This window comes from Lutzomyia longipalpis, chromosome 3 (assembly GCF_024334085.1).
Source record: "Lutzomyia longipalpis isolate SR_M1_2022 chromosome 3, ASM2433408v1".
Taxonomy (NCBI): Eukaryota; Metazoa; Arthropoda; class Insecta; order Diptera; family Psychodidae; genus Lutzomyia; species Lutzomyia longipalpis.
Genome location: NC_074709.1, coordinates 14,247,380 through 14,266,529, shown reverse-complemented (window position 1 = coordinate 14,266,529; position 19,150 = coordinate 14,247,380). Strand labels below are relative to the sequence as shown.

The 19,150-nt window shown below is 33.7% G+C and overlaps 1 protein-coding gene across 1 annotated transcript; it reads left to right on the top strand.

The window, feature by feature from the left end:
- Nucleotides 1-1,279: 1,279 nt before the first annotated feature.
- On the top strand, nucleotides 1,280-18,325 carry LOC129793264 (proton-coupled amino acid transporter-like protein pathetic). Its single transcript, XM_055833093.1, has 6 exons — nucleotides 1,280-1,702; nucleotides 11,984-12,043; nucleotides 12,129-12,199; nucleotides 14,639-14,731; nucleotides 16,799-17,617; nucleotides 17,676-18,325. The coding sequence occupies exons 2-6, from the start codon at nucleotides 12,035-12,037 to the stop codon at nucleotides 18,133-18,135; spliced, it is 1,452 nt and encodes a 483-aa protein (XP_055689068.1). The 5' UTR covers nucleotides 1,280-1,702; nucleotides 11,984-12,034; the 3' UTR covers nucleotides 18,136-18,325.
- Nucleotides 18,326-19,150: the final 825 nt, after the last annotated feature.

Sequence of the window (19,150 nt, the reverse complement as noted above, 5' to 3'; positions counted from 1 at the left end):
TGGGTAAAATTATCCACGAGAGAGTATTTTGCGAGAAGTGCTGCACTGCTCTTAGATGGAGTGTTTACTGAAATAATCATGAAATTTCTAATCACTAAAGCACACTATTTGAATTCTCGTGGGAGGAAATGCAATCATTTGATATTGGGTAGGTACAGTACATAGCACATTAAACACCCTGATAAGATAACAGGAGACATAAGGAACAAATTAGGAGTCCAATAGAATTTTTGTATTTACCCCAAAATAAAATGAACTGGATGTTTTGGTAAGGGTGTATCCCTTCAAATTTTCATTTTTTTTCAATAAATTTTCTATTTATAAGAATTTTGAAAACTCTTTTTTTCATGATTTTCAGGATTTTCATTAAAAAAAAAGTTTTTTTTTTCATTTTTTCCTATATTTCATTCCAAAGTTTATTATGTATGAGCTATACAATTAAATGGAGACGCCTGGTATTCATCGGGCCCTGCAATGGAAAAGAAGTCCAAGAACAATTTTTTTAGAAGGAGAGGAGAGATGAAGATAATTAATCTATAAGGACTTGAATAATTTGGGAGGACACTTCAGGTTGTTTGATGCCTTGATAGAATTTTGACCGTTCCGTACTCAACAAGAACTATTTTTATAAGAACTATATTTTAACCAGGCGTCTCCAACGTCTCCAAGTTCCCTCAGTCTCCACTGCACCTTCTATACTCAGGTATAAATAAAATTTGTATTTATAATTCACATTGATATTTAAGAATTAATCAATTAAATTAATCTTTTTCTTCGGATTTTTCTTTGTTTTCCTGATATTAAATTTATAGTTACTACTTATATAATTAAGTTGGAACTGAAATTTTACAGAGAAGTCTCGCAGTACTGCACTATACCAAATAAACAAAAAACGTTTCCCAAAGAAGTTGAAAAGTGAATGGAAGGTTTCTTCTAAAGTATTTTCTAGCGAAATATTGCTAAATCTTCCTCTGATCTAATATTCCATTAACATAGAGAAATCATATACTATCAAACCTCCCCTAAAAGTATGCAAATTACAGTAAAATTCTATCAGTCATCATTGAGATTTTTGCATTTTCCAAAAAATCATTTTATTTTCAATTAATCACTCAAAAGAAAAAAAAAAGTGTAATAATCCTCTGTATCTCTCAAATTATATACAATTCTACCCAATTTCCCATACTTTTTGAAACTTTGGAAAATTTCCTTGGCTCTTAATGCCTCAAGTGAGAATATCGGGAAGAGAGAGAGAGAGAAACCAAAAATGAAGCACATTCATGTGGTCGTGCCTAACTTTATAAAACACCGGCTGGTAGAGTTTGTTGGTTCAGTGTGAAAAGAAACTCAAAGCAGTAAAGACTAATTCTTTCGTGGTGAATTGTGTGAAAAATGTGGTTTGAAATATTTGTCTGAAAGACCATCTCTTTGAATCCATTTTGAGTTGTGAATTCGTGAGAAAGCCATAGAAGTTTTTAAGCATTTTTTTGCGCCTCTCCTTGGACAACAAATCGAATTGTATCGATTTTTATTTGAGTGTTGAATACAGGAGTTGGTCGGAAATATTGTGTGTAAATTTTTTGAGTTTATAAATTTACTCAAGAAGACTCCAACGGTGTGAGTGTGTGTGGTCAAATAGAATTTTGCTGAGGAGAATTTCAGGGAAAATTCCCTGGGAAATTGGCGGGATCTCGTGAAAATTGTGAGTATTTTGTGAATTTTCGGGAGCTTTTTATTAGCAAAAGGAAAACGCGGAAAATAAGCTTGAAGTGATTTTTTTAAACGTGCCACGTGGAATATTAGCATTATTTTATATATGACTTACACGAGCCTCTTAAACACACCATTTGCCTTCCCAAAAATAAAACACCCAAAAATCATTGAGTTGCCTCTTTTTGTATGCCACCACAATTCCGCATGCAATCCAACGTTCCCAACGCGTTCCCAACGAAAATCTAGCGAAAACCAGTTGAGGGACAGCCTCTGCCCCTGCGGCTCAGAATTGAAATTCCCAGAGATTTATCGCCCCGAGTCACAAATTATCGCGACGGTGTAATTTAGTAAATCAACATTGTGAGCAATTATCGAGGTATTTTACCTGCTGCCGCAAAATGTCGATAGTGCAAGTATTTTTTGGCTCACAAAAGAGCGCCAAAACGGGCGCAACTATACTTGAAAGATGGCGCCAAAAGGGCCTAAACAAACTCAAGAGAGGGCGCCGAAAAGCCCAAACATCTTCAAGAGATGACGCCAAAGAATTCAAAGAATATAGTACTCTTTGAAAATAAAAGGTCTGGAGGCCATCTGTAACTTTAAAAATTAATCAAATCACAAATTACTCAATACTGAAAGTTCAATCAATGTCCACATTCACCGAAGGGGTTTCTTATCGGACCCGTGCCAATGTTTCTTCTTCCTTACTTCACCTTCTTTGGAATGTTTATATTTTTAGTCATTTTTCCGTTCTCGATTGCCCAACCGATGTATATGTCTGTCTGTGTATTATGTATATTCTAAGAGAGCACGGCATGGCCTGTAAGCGCGACTTTTACGCCACTGGCGCATGCTCAGCGCGTGAAATTCGATGCAGAAGAATATCAAGGTTAGAAATTTCTTTTACCCCGTACGCGTGTTGCCACGATGTAAAATAGATTCAATATAAATAAAATATACTAATTTAAATACTTGTTGGTATTTTTGTGAATCATCTCATTTGTGTGGCTATTACTTGGACCCACACAGGAAAATGAGAATTTTTCAAAATGCACGGAAAAACGATAAGCAGCGTAATTTTGCTGGAAAATGACTCTCATTTGAAAAGAGAAGAGTACAAAAAAAAGTAGCGGAAGGCAGCGATAAACATTACGACATCCTAAAACTATTGCGTATGCTATGTAGTCCACACAGTGATGCCACGCTTGCAACACTTTTCGCCTTGTGAAACTAATGTAAATTTTATGATCTTCACACTGTGAGCTAGAATTGTGGTGTATTGATAAGTTTTAAATTCATTATAATATTTTATAAATTACTTTTCCTTTTTTTTTTTAAACGAATGGCTTGAATATCTAATAGGTAGAATGCATAAATTAGAATTTATTAATTTAAAAAACGAGTTAAGCAATGCACTATCTTGTAAATGAATTTAAATCTTATAAAAAAAGAAAACGAATCTCCCGGAAAACTCATTAAACAGATAAAGAAGTAATGTGATAGATTAAAACCAGATATTTCTTGATTTCTATAGGAAGTTTATAGCTTCAGGTGTTCTTTAGGACTTAACAAAGTTCATGTTCTTTTTTTCTTCAAAAAAGGGAACAACTGAAGTTTTTGTTTATAGTATAATTTTATATAAACAGCGTCGGAAGGAACTGATCTAAATTACATTTTGTAGTTCCCAAATATGAGATCAAATTACAATATTGAATTTAACGGGAGGATATTTATTTATTTTGAGACAATGATTAAGATTATATAGGTACAACACGACGGTTTTTTTTGTAAAACATTAAGCAATAAAGAATTTTCGTAATGATTATTTTTTTAAGATCAGCTAGAACAACTAAAACTGATCAAAAAGATGTATAATCAGAAGAAAGTAAACGCAGCAGTCCTCTATAGATATTTTATATGAACGAAAAATTAAAGTATGTAGATAATTGATTGGAACATTGAAGCATATGCTTTACGCGTACAAAATATCCTATTTACGTCCTGTTCAGAGTTAGTTCTAGTAAATATTTCCACAAAAAGGATTTAATTTAAAACATTTTTCATCACTCATTCGCCCCTTATAAGAAAAAAAGGAAAATATTTGCATGAAGCAGGTGCTTCTCGTAAATTATGGTTTTATTGTAAGAAAAAAAATTGACCATTCCACAAGCCTTTCACGTAATTTCAGTGAAAATGCAAACTTACAATTCCTGTTTGTAATTAAGAAAAAGAATTGAGATACATAAGAATGCTATGAATGTGAAAATTAACGTAATGAAAGCTTTTATTGTTCAGTAAAATATTTTATTTTATTTTTCAAATAAAAACTTGAATTTTCTTTTACGTCGTTTATCATCGACTTAGCTTATAGCACCTAGAGCAAATTCTGTGGTACAAAAAAAGTTAAATGGAACTTGTTTTCCTCAAACTAATTATTTGTGATATTTGTTTAATATAATTATTATAATCTCGTCCCGTATGACCATATTAAATTAACCATGTTGTCAGTAAGATTAATTTATAATTACCTTCAATGTTTCTTGTGGTAACTACTCCATTTTCATTTTGGATTAGGTTCTAACTTGCCGAAAATCTAGCATAAAATCTAGTTCAAATTAAATCAAACAAAATTACCTCAAAAATTATTAATTTTTAAATCCTCAAAATTCATAATCTCACTTCCGTTGAAATTAATTTTTCATTTTAGTACATGAAGCAAATGCATTAGTGATGTCCATGCATTCATGATATTTTTATTTATGAATTTTAAATTACGTGTTATGAATTTTGAATATGATTTATTAACGATATTCAAATATTATTGTGGCCAAATTGATAGTATATTTATAAGAACCAAGGTTAATAAAAAATTATCATAAAAATTTTTAAAGATGATCGAATGAAGCATATGATTTATACAAGAATCTTATAGTAAATAAAATAGGGGCGTGGCTTTCGTATTTTTTTTGTGTTCTTTATTTTGTTTGGATGGGAAATTCAATCTACTTTGAACAATGAACACCCTTTAAACTCTCTAAAAGCTTCAAATAAGAAGGTACAAATCCCAATGCATTGAGAATTCTAATTGGATTTAAATAAGGAAGCAAGGTATTCAAATTACATAGTTCATTGGAATGTAAATTGAAACTTTCTTTGTAATTTTTGTATTTAAAATAAATTTCAATAATAAAAATCATTTAAAACATTGAATTTCTTTAATGCTTTTGAAACTTCTAAAGTCTAAAATCTAGATCAATATTCTACTCACTTATAATTTTACTTTTTAATATTTAAATACCAACAATTATTTCGAATTTATTTATTGTTAGTATAAAAGTCACATAGTAAAAGCCAGAAAGCAAGAATAGTGAAAGCTCGTGTATATTGTTGTGGCTTATCATCTAATGACATATAATTGGGTTGAATTGGAAAAGCGACAAGTCATTCTTTTATCACCCACAACCACAACATTTTCTTCCTCATGCCCTGAAAACCATCCCACACGTTTTTCTAAAAGGGTACAAAAGCACTACCGATGACTCACCTTTTGAGGTAGTTCTATTCCGCCTCTTTTCGTCCATTTACCCGTCTCGCATGAAAATCGATTTCCTGGCATTTCCCTCTCCGCTGTATTTCATTCGCGTTGGGGGCAATGTAGGCCAAAGTGTGAATGAAATTTTCATTCTGGAGACGCACTTGGAGAGTCACATGGAAATTACGCGCCATTTTTCACGTGATGACGAGAAAAAAATCAATGTCTGTGAAGGATGTTTATGTGTGCGAGAGATCCAGTTGAATCTGGTTTATATGGGAAAAAGGGCTCGATTTTTTCGTTAATTTTATCATGAAGCTCTCAATGCAAATATTTCCCGCCATATGTTGTTTATATAGATTTATGTATGAGATAGGATTCTGAGAACATGAGACGCGCCACAGAGAACCCTTCTAGCTTGCCTCTTAGTGTGTTTAAAAAAATAAAGCTGAAGGGGGCAAAAAAATGAGTTGCAGAGATGCCGCGAATGCCGGCCACGTGGTGCTGAACTCACAGACGAAAAACGAGATTCAGCCACGCTGAGGTCATGGTATTTTATCGTATGACGCAACATTTTGCCGGCTTTTCTTCACATTTCGCACACATTCACGGGCAGAGGTATATAGCATGAGCAGTGAGCAAGCTCTTCCATGGGTGGGAAATTCTAAATCGATTTCTCGGCTCTCTCTCCGGGAATTCTCTTTTGTACGTGCATTAAATTTCACGAAAGAAGTCACGCAAGAGGAGCATTTTGTGGCTGATGCAACATCAAATTCGACTTTCTCATGTGGGTATATGTATGCCTAAATTTATGCTCGACACACCTCTTTGCCCCATCCAGTTACATAGAAGAAGCATATACTGTTCTATATTATGTACAATCAATTTTCATACGGCAAAGTAGCCGGCTCTTGAACCCTCAATAGTGCTCATACTATGTGGCAACACTCGTGATTGTCTCGTGGCAAATCAATCAACAATTTGTTTAAGTAAAAGGCGCGAAAGAGTTTTTGTCTCAAAGTCGCGCGCGAATTCATAAGGCAAGCAGTTGAAGAAGAAAAAAAAGAAGTGTAGGTGCATGCAAATGACCCATTTTTCTAATTTAGCCCCAAAATCTCATGTATATGTCGAAGAAAAAAAAAGTGAGTTAGTTTAATTTAGACTAATGTTGAATAATCCGTGAAATCTGGCCGGATGCCCACGAGCACATTGAGAAATGCGTGGTCTTTCCCCCACAATCTCTCTCACTCTATCACTTGTTTGATCTTGAAGATTTTTTTTTAAATTCACCAACAGTGGAATTTTTTTGCTGGTACTTGAAGGAAAAAAAAAGAGAGAGAAGCCAAATTTAATCACATTCTCTTTTCCCAAATTGTATCAGGCAATTAATCAAATTGAGGTACACTGACCAATTAACATGATACCTCCATTTTTTTGTCACATATCGTGATTAATTGGGGTTGGTGTGTTGAAGGTTTATGGCGAAAGTTTCATCTTTCTCAATTCAAATTAGAAGAAAAGTAATTTGGTGATTATATTCACATGGAAAAAGGATACTATATATGCACACGGAATGTATGAGAAAGTTGAATTGATTTCCAATCCTTCTGATTGATTTTAGGAAAATTGTTTAAAAGCAGAAACGTAATGAGAAAGACGTTAGAAATATATTGTTAAGAACAATTATAAGAACTTATCAATTGGAGTTCTTGAAGATTGTGATTATCAAACCGTATATTAATTGCCCTCACATTTAACTAAAAAGAAGCTTTCAAAATAACTTTTCGTGCAATTCTAATATTTGACATTTTATTCTTACATTGACGTATCTTTTCTGACGTTTGTTTTTTTTTTAACTTTTGACGTTTTTTATCTAACATGTGTTCCGTTTCATCTCTAATGTTTGTCGTTATTTTCTAACGAATATTTTCTTTCTAACATTTTACATTTCTTTCCTAACCATTGTCCTTGTTTTTTTTTGAACTTTTTCTTTTATTTTTTTCTAACATTTGACGTTACTCTTCTAATGTCTTTCTAAAAGGTTTAAAAATCCATTTTATCAATATTTTTCACATAATTTTCAGCCTGAAAATAATTTTTTTACCCTCTAATTAATGTCTAAGCCTCCTATCTACGCTACTGTTCTAACATTGAACTTTTACCATTTTTCAGTACGAAAAGAGCACAAATATCTGTTTATTGTACTTCTCTTATCCATTAATTCAACAAAGCATCTAAAAATATATCCAAAACCTCAATTTAAATTTAAAAAAAAAGATTCCTCTTTCATGCAAAAGCTATTCAGATTTTGCTACGCAGTTTCTTTTATATGAACAGCTTATCCCTGAATGTGGGATTTACATTTTCCTCAATTTACATTCTCCATTTCTGCTTAAGCTGTGTGACGTTAGAAGAAAAACGTGTGGAAAATGTGGAGAAAAAAAATCCACCAGTGACGTTAATCGATGTTTTAGCCACAAAGTAATCGTCACTTGAGGTTCAATTGATCGCACGGGGGCTCTGAAGAAGACACTCTACGCGTTAATCGGACAAACAACAGTGAAAATTATCTTCAACTTTATCACCCTGCTTGAGTGATAAACACTCTTGGTGGATCTTTAAATGTTTTTTGTGTTCGTTTTTGTCTTAAGGGCAAAGATCAGCGTAATCAAATGTTGAAATTATAATTCTAATGATGAGAAATACTTTTCTTTCTCTTTGCAAATTGAAAGGCATCATTTCTTTTTTTTTTACTATAAAGCGACGTTTCGGTTAATTTATTGTCTTCTTCAGGCCTTTTTTGAAATCTGGAAATAGGATTTGAGATTACAAAGCTAAAATGTCGCTTGAATGTGGAATAGTGGCGCCTTTTATTCACAATTTTTTCTCAAATAATCGTTAAATTTCAAATAAATCCTCTCTGCTGATTCTCTGTAAGATCTTTAGTCCAAGCTTCTGGTTTACCTGAATCGTGGGAATGTAGGAATGATCTATATTTCACTTTGAGATCTCCTTGTTTGACCTTACTAATAAAAACCTTTTCTAGTGTGTGATCCTTTCCATTGATTCGCCCTGGATGGCCTTTTGTTGTTCTCTACCAGAGTACAAGAGCAATTTATTTGTCTGACCATTTGTAGGCGCACAAAAAAAAACGATCCAAAATGAACAACAAAAACCCCTCGTAAATATTCTCTCCTCTTAGTCGAGATTAAATTTGACACTTTACCACTCACCAGAGTGAGAGAATTCCCTGATAGTATGTGGAGGCCACGGGACGAGACATAGCCAGTGAGATGGATCTTATCAGAAATTGGCGGGCTTTTTTTTTTTTTTCAAAACGCGAAGCAATGGGAATTATGGGTCGACGAAAATGCTACCGAATCATACGATATAGGCAATACGATTCGGAGGCTGTGGGAACAAGCTGTACGATGTCGCTTTGTCAGCGCAGTGAAAAAGCGAAAATGCTATAATTAAATTTGTAACACATCGCGAGATGGCCACATGACAAAGAGGGAGGAATTCAGATTAATGAACCCTCAATGAAGGCTCTTTTTCGTCTTTCCGCCATTTGCGAGACTCACAGTCGGTGTACATTCAGTGTCTTCGTGTAAAATAAATTGTCAATAAAAAAAAAACGATCTTGTAAATCTCTTTTGTATTGCAATAAACGCCCCAATTCAATTAGCAATGAATATATTAAATAATAATTTATGGAATTATGCCGCAATAGCTGTCTCCACAGGCGAATGCAAATCATTTTTCGTGTGAGTGATTTGTTGACACAATAAGCTCATAGAAGAGGGAGAATGGGTCAAATAGGAGCGTGGTGTGATTTAGAATTTAATGCAAGAACAACATATGACCTCTAAACACATCAAAATTGCCAATCAGAATTGAATGAAAAATCTCTGTTGCTAATGCCTCTTTGGGGGGCTTAATAGAATTTCTTTGACGTAGTCAAATGGAAAGTTTTTTTTTGCTTTAAATTAACTTTGAGTGTCCCGATTTGCTTAATGTGGAAATTTTCCGAAATTTTTAATAGACAGAGAAATGTTTTGTTTGTTGTTATTTAAAGAAAAAGAACATCTGCTTTGGTCTGCTTTGCCAATATCGAAAGGAGATATGTAACGAAAAGCAAGAATAGAATTTTGCCTTTAATGCTTGCTTATTCAGATTGAGATAACAGAAAGAAAGCTTTTGAATATTTTTTTATTATTTTTTTAGACAGTTTTTTTTGTTGTTCAGAATTTTAAAAACTTTTAGATTCAATTTTAAACTACCTCCCTGTGAACTAATAAAATAGATAAGAAATTTCAAAAAACCAGAAAAGCTTTTGACATTAGAATTTCAATTTTGTTAGCAGAAAAGAAGGGAAAGAAAATTGATATTCGTGTGTTAGTTCACAAAAAAATTAAAATAGAAATGAAAAACTTCTTGAAGTATAAATTTCCCCAAAATGCTGATAAAGAAGACCTAAATTTTCTTAACTTCAACTAGTGAGATTTTCGGTCCATACTTTTATCACCCTTAATCCCTAAATGTTCCTATTCACCCCAATTAGCCATAACTTTTACCTTTGAATTCTTATAGCGGAAAATCAGTCGGTGTCAAATATTTTGTCTTTTGTTTTATTTTAATTTTAATAGAATCTTTAAGAAAAAAAAACTTACAAAAAATTAGCACTCGTCTCTATTTGATATTTCAATCAACGCAAGTGAAAAAAAAAAGACATTTTAAGATGCTGGCAGTTAGCACTTTTGATGATTTAACATTTTCAAGAAGCGATGAGTGAGAAATATCAGGGACTTTTCTATTTAAAATTTATAAAATTTATTAAGAGCAAAATTTTGGGATTTATTTTTAAATTATAGAATCTTTTCCTGAGGATCAGGATTGTCCGAATTAACTTTATTTAACTCTGATCTTGATAGAACTTTAGCTACTTTCTGAAGTACTGGATGAAAATATCAGTGTAAGACGAAATTTCCAAAAAACATAAACCTTCCATTTGCGAAAATAATAATATTTTCAGGCGCCACATCGAATTGTTCACTGAAAAAAAATTTCTTTCATTCTGCCAAAAAAATTTTCTCTCACCTTTCATAGATTGACTCACATTGGTATCCCAAAATAGAGTCGTTAATACTTCAATCATGCGACAGATTAGCTTTTTGATCTCTAAATGTCTTGCTATTTCTGCTGACGATACAATTTAAACTGCGAGAAGCTCTACTTTGAGAAAGGTGTTAAGCAACTCAATAAACCCAAAAGGAGAATGCTATTTAAATAAAAGACTTTTTTCACAATATACCGACACACCTTCTCTCTATGCGCAAAAAATACCTCTCATTGCGCACTACTTTTTAGCAATCTTAAGGTGAGTCGTCAAAAAAAATCAGCCACGAGCTTTAGAGGTGTGAAGAGCACAATGAAGAGACAGCGAAGGTGAAAGAGGTTTTCGTACCCAATGAGAATTTTTCATGACGTCCCCATATCAGATTCTACGGACGAATTGCACGTGATTCCGCATTGATAACGATGGCTATTCTTGTAGGTGGTGCAAACATTTGTTGAAGAATTTTCAAACTGATCCTCCCGCATGATTGGAACGAAAGGAAAATGTTTCACTAAATCATTTTAATTTCTCTTTTTTTGGATTGTTTGGGAACTTTCCCAAAAATAATCAACAGAAATGTTCAATTAATTTTCCAATTCCACTCACGTTACCAATCGCTCCCGATATAGGAATGTCATGTACTTTTCCAGACTGATTTCATGTTCTCACATAGCAAAATGTTCTTCATGTGGGATATTTTTGGGTAAATGTTTTGACCAAATGCTGCTGATAAAGTGCGCGGTAGTGGTTGAAAGTTCATTAACAGGCACAAGAAAATGAACTTGATAAGCCTGCGCGGCGCTTTGTAAGTTGGCAACAACGGGCCCCCCATGAGAGCGTCAGAGGATGTCGCTATCGCTGTTTTTGTGTCAATAATTCATAAATTTTTAGCAAAATGCTTTCAATTTTTTTTCTGCATCTATAAATCGTTCATCGTACAAATACTTTACAGGGTGGTGCATAGAAACAGCAAACTCAAATTCAGTCGTTCGGTCCCATCGAATTGTGACTCAAATTATTTCAAAATGAGACGCAAATGTCTAATTAGGACTCAAAATAATCTGATGTGCAAGAATCGTTTCAAGAAACGTCAAAAGTAAACGCGATTTAAAATATAATATTGATTCTCTAGATTTTTTTAAGAAAAGAATTAAAAACTTTCATATCCTGGTACTGTTTCAACGAACTCAACTGTACCTTGCTGAAGCACGCGCAAATTTTAATCTCGCAGACACTTTAATTGGCGACAGCTGATTTTTTATATAGAAAAAAACTTATTATCGCTTTTAATTCAAACAATTACAAGACACATTTCTCCCAAGCAGAGATTTATCTCCTTGCATTATCACCAAAGAGGCTCGTTTCGTGAAGCAAAAAAAAAGTCGTAAAAAGAAATCTTCCGCAAAGCTTAATGATCACCTTGCGCATGATCCTGGAGGTCAATGCGAAAAAAATAAGAGCGATAGAGCACGTTGAAAAAAGTCACGTCACAGATTGAAACGTAAAAATAGATTTGAAGATGGAAAACATTAATCAATAACATTCTACATGATAGAGATAAGAGCTCATTGGAAGTAATTAATTGAGGTTGCCTTATTTTTCTCTCCAATTCCTTCCAGTCACGACTGGCAATTCCGCGGGTCAACACGGAGAGATAACAAGACATCAGGATGGTTAATGTAAGGCACCTCGTGGAGAGGAAAATTATATTTTGAGTTTTATATTAGATTAATAAAAAATTAATTCATTTGTATTTTCTTATAGGAATATGCAGGACCTCCTCCGCAGGAGCTGGAAACATTTCTGCCACAGGAAGGAACAAATGGAACAGTAAAGTAAGTCAAAGGAACTTCTTTATAATTTTTTTTTGGTTGTTTCTTTGGGTTTCTTTGAGGACTTTTTCTACTTATTCATGAAAGTGAGAACAAAAGAAACCTAAAAAAGATTTTCTTAAAAAAAAACGGAAAATTAATTTTAAATTTAAATTAAAAATCATTAAATGAAAAAGATATTTCAGAATTTTTATTCCGAAAGATTTGATTTGTTCAGTCTTTAGAATTAGACTTCTTTCTTACTTTATCAATTATAAAAAAAACTTTATCGGGAACAGAATATCTCACTTAAAATCAAATTATTTTCTATTTTTAACACATTAAAAATCTTAAATTCTTTTATTTATTCTGATGCTTTCTACGAAACTTTCCCAAAAACCACCAGACACCAAAGAGATTTGGAAAATTTCCACTTCTCAAAATAAAAAGGAATCCACACGTGATTTAGAATTTAAAAAAAAAGAGAAAAAGAAAAAAAGGCATCATCTACGTAAGTTGTGATTTATTTCTGCAAATTAATCTATCTTGTGCTGCGAATATAATTCACCAAAAATATCTTACAAGAATAAAGGCTTCTTTGCGCGCGAGAATAAGCCCCTCATTTGCCAAATGGGCACACCCCCATAGTCGTATTTCTTTTTCAAGAAAAGGATCTTCAAGAGAACAATGCTGCATAAATTGCACAAAGGCGTTGACAAGGAAAAGTAAATAAAAAAGCGTGACTATGCAACAATTTGCAATATATGCAATCTGGTGTGGCTATTAATAAGAAAATTCATTAATAATCTATTTTTATGCGCAACAAACGACGTCATTTTTATCGTGAGATTTTGTGATTCAAGCGTCAGAATTAGAGCACTGTGAGGGAATTCTTTCATGCCATAACCGACCACCAAAGCACAAGGAATGATTGCGAAAATAAAATCGTTGCAGCACGAAAGAGAGCTGTGGGTAAAGCACCTCTATACTAAGAAAGCTCGTTAGCAATGAATTGCAGATCTTGTGTTGATTTTTTTTAATAAGGATTGTTACACAAAGTAAATATTTTTTTGGAAATTCTAGAAATCAGAATAACAAACGAAATTTGTTAGAACTTTTTTTGCGAATTATGGATTTTTTATATGAATTTTTTTTTAAGTATTAGTAGGTACTATAAATCTCGCAGCCCAGACACTTTTCATGCTATAATCAACAAGGTTGTTTAGTTTTTTTAATGTTATACAAGTTGTGAAAAACGCTCCTTAAGGATACTTACTTTTTATACTGTTAAAGAATATAATTTAAAAAAAAGCTTTCTCGTATTTAGCTGCATAGTCCACATCGTCCACATCCTAAAAACTTTCCTAGGATAATTTTTACGAATTTCACTCTAAAATATTTTGATATATTAAAGGAAAATACTAAACTTATTAGTACTTTTTATGCTTTTTACACTGAAATTTTAAAGCGATCCTGAAGAATACTTAATTTATGGCATAATGTGTGTGTCTACACTAAAAGGCTAGGTACCATAAAAAAAATTTCTGTCTCAATTTAAAAATTTATATCAAATGTTTTAAACGGAAAAATAATTAAACGTTATTCCACGAGATCCATAAACATGAATTTAAAAAAAAAACTAAATCTTAACTTAATCTATTGAAGACAGAAACCATAAAATCTACTATTAGCTTCTTCATCTCTTGCATCATTGCTTCTATTTAATTTTTTGTTCAGTAAAAATGCAGAAAAAGCTTTAGGAAGGACAAAAAATGCAAAAATTGCAACTTATTCAGCGACTTCTTCAGTATTGTAATAAAAGAAAATATTTCTTGCTGATTTAGTAGAAATTTAATCATATTCATGGTGTTGGAGGGAAAATGCACAAAAGTGCAGCCCCTGCGAGTTAGTTTGTTAGTTAATCTCGCCACGAGAGGATTGGCATTTTATTCTCTCCTTCAGCGACATACCAAAAAGTGTTTATTTTGTGAAGAAGACCTAGAAAAGAAAAGAAGTGAAAGTCAGTATGACGTCCTATCCGTCCCTTGCTCTAGAAATGAGGTTATTTTTATTTAATTAAAAATTGCAAACATTTGTTCCAATATTGATTTGTGTGTTTCCTTGTTTTGTGTGTCAACTCTGTTGGCGGGCAAACTTATACATATTTGCACAAATTGATTTATCAAGAAAATTGCCGAGGAGACGCTCACACTTCGGTGCATCGTCAAAGACAATTTCTTATCGCACCAGAAAAACCTTCCGGTGTGGAGGGATTAAAATGATCTTCTACCCACATAATTAAGTTCAGTTTCACTGTGATTGTCTTTTTGACAAGATAATGCTCCTCAAAGAATACCCGTGGGAATTATTTATTTTGTTTAAATTTCTTCTTTTAATTGCTGTTAAAAATTATTTGTTTAAAAAGTGATTTTAATTTGTGAATTATCTTTGCCCTTTTTGTAGATACAAAATAACCCCGAGGAAAGACATCGAAAATGGTGCCATCAAAGATGAATATAATCCCTTCAAGGAGAGAAATCTGGAACATCCTACAACGTAAGTTTATATTCACTCTTAAAAAACCGTTAAAGTTTTAAAACAATTTTTATTCTTTTTTTTTAACCATCACAAAATTGCTTCATTAATTTATTTCAATTACTCGCTCAATTTAATGTCTTTCAAGCCTTCCAATTTCACGATAGTGATTGGGCATGGTGCTCCCTTCTTGAGCTCGCCCCAGTGTTGTGCAAGAGAATTGATTTTTAATGAATTTGTGTCACTTTGAGGCGCATTTGATTTTTTTTTATTATTGAATAATTCAATATAATCAGTAAGGAAGAAATTCTCAAATCAAATCCAATTGATTTCTTTATCAGAGACTCTGTGAGTAGAATTGGGCAATATTTTTCTCTTTAATCTCAATTGTGGGTGTGTGTCTCAATCATCCTTGCCCTATTTTTGGCCCTTGATAAAAATAAAAGAAAATCACTTCTTACCAAAGAAAACTTTGATTAACCCTTTAAGGATATAAAACGTACTCAGTGTGTCTAGTAATGTTTCTTTTTATAACTTTTGAATTCGAGGGGTTACATTTTGAGTCAACCTCCCCTACAAAATAACGAAGAAATGATTTTTAATAATTAGAAAATTGAGAATTTCCTTTCAAAATTCCCTTTTGCAATATTTGATTTATTTTTTAACTTTTAATCACACAAAATTAGTCATAATCATCACATTTTCTTGTCGTTGATTTTTCATGTGGGTAAAACGTGTTGAATTCTCCACATTTCCGCAAATAAAATGTGAAGCGATGAAATTTCAATCGGGCAGTAAATGCTTATCTGACGGTTTTTCCAAGATATTTCAGCTTATTTCTCACAAAATATGGATATAAGTTCTGCACAAAATTCTGATGCAACATTTATGTTTTATTTTCGCATTATTACAACATGAGTAGTCTATGTATTTGTTGCACGTGGGCTCCGGATGTGGCGGGAAAATTATAATTAGTATAGAACGCGAATAGTGAGGAATAAAATGAAATTTCCGAGAAGGGGTCATAGATAAATTCTTCAAGAGTATTTTCTTTTCTTCGTAGAAAATACGAAACTCGATTCTAATTCTTCATGAACTATAGAAGAGGGGATTGGGGTAAAATGAGTCATAGAGAGGTTTTCAAAAAATGCGGAAGAAGCTCTTTTAAAAAAAAATTCTAACGACTTCACATGCTCAAAGAATCAACAAATAAATTCGCATTATCTAATTAGTTTAAATAAAACAACAAAAATTAGTCTAAAATGAGCAAAAATTTAAGGAGATTTCTTTAAAATGACTCCATTAAATATATTTAATAGTTTTATTTTTGTAAAGTAAAACCTTTGCGCTTAGCAAAAGCTTTAGAATTCATTCATTAAATTTTTAATACTCTTCTAGAGCAAATTCTAAAGTTGTTCTTGGATAATACCGACCAAATGCTTCAATTTAAGGCAGTTTATAAAAATGTTAAAGAGAATGATAAAATATTTAGATATTTTTACGTGACGTGTATAAAATAGTCAATTATGCCGTAAAAATTTACCCGACTGGTCCTATTTACAGAAATAGTTTTTTTTTTGTAAAATCTTAAAGAAAAACATGATGTACGATATTTTTTAAAAGAAATGTTGGGAAAATTATTTTATGAAAGAAAAACTTAGTAAATACGTCGGGAATTCTAAGGTTATCGGGTTATTTTAACAAAATCCGCTATTTATTACACGTCACGTAAAAAAATGAATCTACACATGGCCTTTAATTGAAATTATTCTATAATTTTTGAAAATTCTCATCATTTTGAATTTTAAATCCAACTTCGACATTTTTGTAAAATTTACAATCTGGGAAGTTTCAAAATAAATCTTCTGTATTTCCCTTCCTCGTGATAAGGGAATGATAAGTTAATTATTGGAGCTTTACTCCAACAAGATATCTTTAACACATTTTTTTTACATGTGTTTTCATCAAATAAATTGATGCGAATGATTTTGCATAAAAATGAACATAAATTAATTTTTTAATTTACGTTTTTTTTTATTCAAATTGCAATTAAAACAAAATTTAATTTTGTTGCTTTTCTTGTTTTAGGGATGGCGAAACACTGACCCACCTGCTGAAGGCTTCGCTCGGAACAGGAATCCTGGCCATGCCTGTAGCTTTCATGTACGCCGGTCTGGCCATGGGGATTGTGGCCACGATAGTAACGGCCCTCGTTTGCACACATTGCGCCTATATCCTCGTAAAGTGCGCCCATACGCTGTATCGGCGCACCCATACGCCACAGATGAGCTTTGCCGAAGTGGCTGAGGTGGCGTTCCAGAATGGACCCAAATGGGGACGTGGCTTCGCTCGGCTGGCCAAGTGGATCATCCTCAATAGTCTCTTTATCACGTACTTCGGTACATGCTCCGTGTACTCCGTGATTGTGGCCACCAACTTCCAGCAAGTCTTCGAGCATTGGTTCGACACAGTTATCAACCTGCGCGTGATGATCTTCGCGCTGCTCATACCACTGATCCTGCTTGCGTGGGTGCCAAATCTCAAGTACTTAGCCCCCGTCTCCATGGTTGCCAATGTATTCATGGCCCTTGGGCTCGGGATCACCATGTACTACCTCGTCACGGGCATTCCGGAGAATGCGATGGAGAAGAGGGAACTTGTGGCGCCCATCTCCACCATTCCCGCCTTCTTTGCCATCACCATCTTCGCAATGGAGGCCATTGGGGTGGTCATGCCGCTGGAGAATCAAATGAAGACCCCAGAGAACTTCACGGGCATCTGTGGAGTACTCAACAAGGGCATGAGCGGCGTAACGCTTGTCTACATGCTGGTGGGATTCATGGGTTACCTGTGCTATGGAGCTAACACAGAGGGCAGCATAACACTCAATCTTCCCACGAAGGAAATGTAAGAATTTTCTTTTATCTTTTGCTTAAATCTTTGCTCAAACATCTTTGCTTTACAGTCCTGCTCAAATTGTGAAAGTCCTTATTGCCCTTGCCGTCTACTGTACATTCGGGCTGCAGTTCTATGTGTGCCTAGAAATTGGATGGGATGCCCTCAAGCCCCACTTCCCCAACCGCCCAACACTCGCCAACTACACCATGAGGACACTGATGGTAGTTGCTGCTGTGCTGTTGGCCGTTGCTGTGCCCACCATCTCCCCTTTTATCGGCCTCATTGGGGCTTTCTGCTTTTCCGTGCTGGGACTTCTCTGTCCTGTCTTCATTGAGATGGTCACGTACTGGGACGAGGGATTCGGACGCTTCAACTGGGTCATCTGGAAGAATATCATTGTTTGCATATTCGGCGTAATGGCGCTCATTTTTGGCTCACGTAGTGCCATCTTGGACATTATTAAGCTCTATACGGACCCAACGGATACAACGCCCGTTCTTGCGGCTGCCGCCAATGCCACCATCTAGCACTAAGAGGACTCTTCTTTTTGTCTTTCCTTTCCAACACACCCACACTTTGTCTCTGCTCGACGGCAGGACCGCCTGGCGATAATGCAGCTGCAAATAAATTGTACATTTTTCTCAAGACGAAAAGAAAAAGGAGAAAAATACAATTAAAAAATAATAAAGATGCTATCATTACTTTAGAATAATGATACAAGTTTGTTTTTTTTTCTGTTGGCTAAATTTCTTACAGTTGAGTTCTGGATGGAAATACACAAATCAGAAAATTAGTTTTATTAGAAGAATAGAACATTAGTCAATGAAACGTCTAAATGATCAGGAAAATATTAATTTCAGTGAGTCATGATGAGCTCTAAACTAAAGTAAATCGTTATCCTATCACAAATTGGTAAAAATTTAATTTTAAGAATTTTCTTTTAGATTTTCTTATGAATGCTGTCTTATAATATGAGAAAAAATTAAAATTTTTAACATTTTTTTTGCAGAGACCCAATGAGCTCAATTTGAGCCGGCTCGAACAAACAGCCGGAGTTTTTCTTTCACCAGCAGCAGCTCTGAATGTTTTTTTTTCGACATTAGCAGTAACATCATAGATTTTTTACTATCGTGAACCGAGCAGCTTCAATTTCATTAGTTTTATTAACTTTCATAAATTAACTGTTAATTTAAGAATTTGAGTCTTCATTTTTTAAGATCAATCAAACCGTTTAACCAATATAGTTTTGAGCAGTTGAAAATTATAACTTGGGGAAGTGTAGGGTCAAAAAGAAATCGCAGGTATAGGCAGTCCCTCAGGACCGTGTCTTTTATGGAAGTATGGGTTAGGGATTAATTTCGCTGGTAACTACTACTAAGTAACTAAAAAAAAAAAGAAAAATCTGTTGTTTGCCAAAAATGTTTTATTTCAGCAAATTTTTTTTATTTATTTTTTTTTTTATATTTTACGGCCGCGGATAACTTAAAAATTGCTCTTCACAATCTCGGCGAGGAACTTCATACAAGTTTCTACATTTCTGTC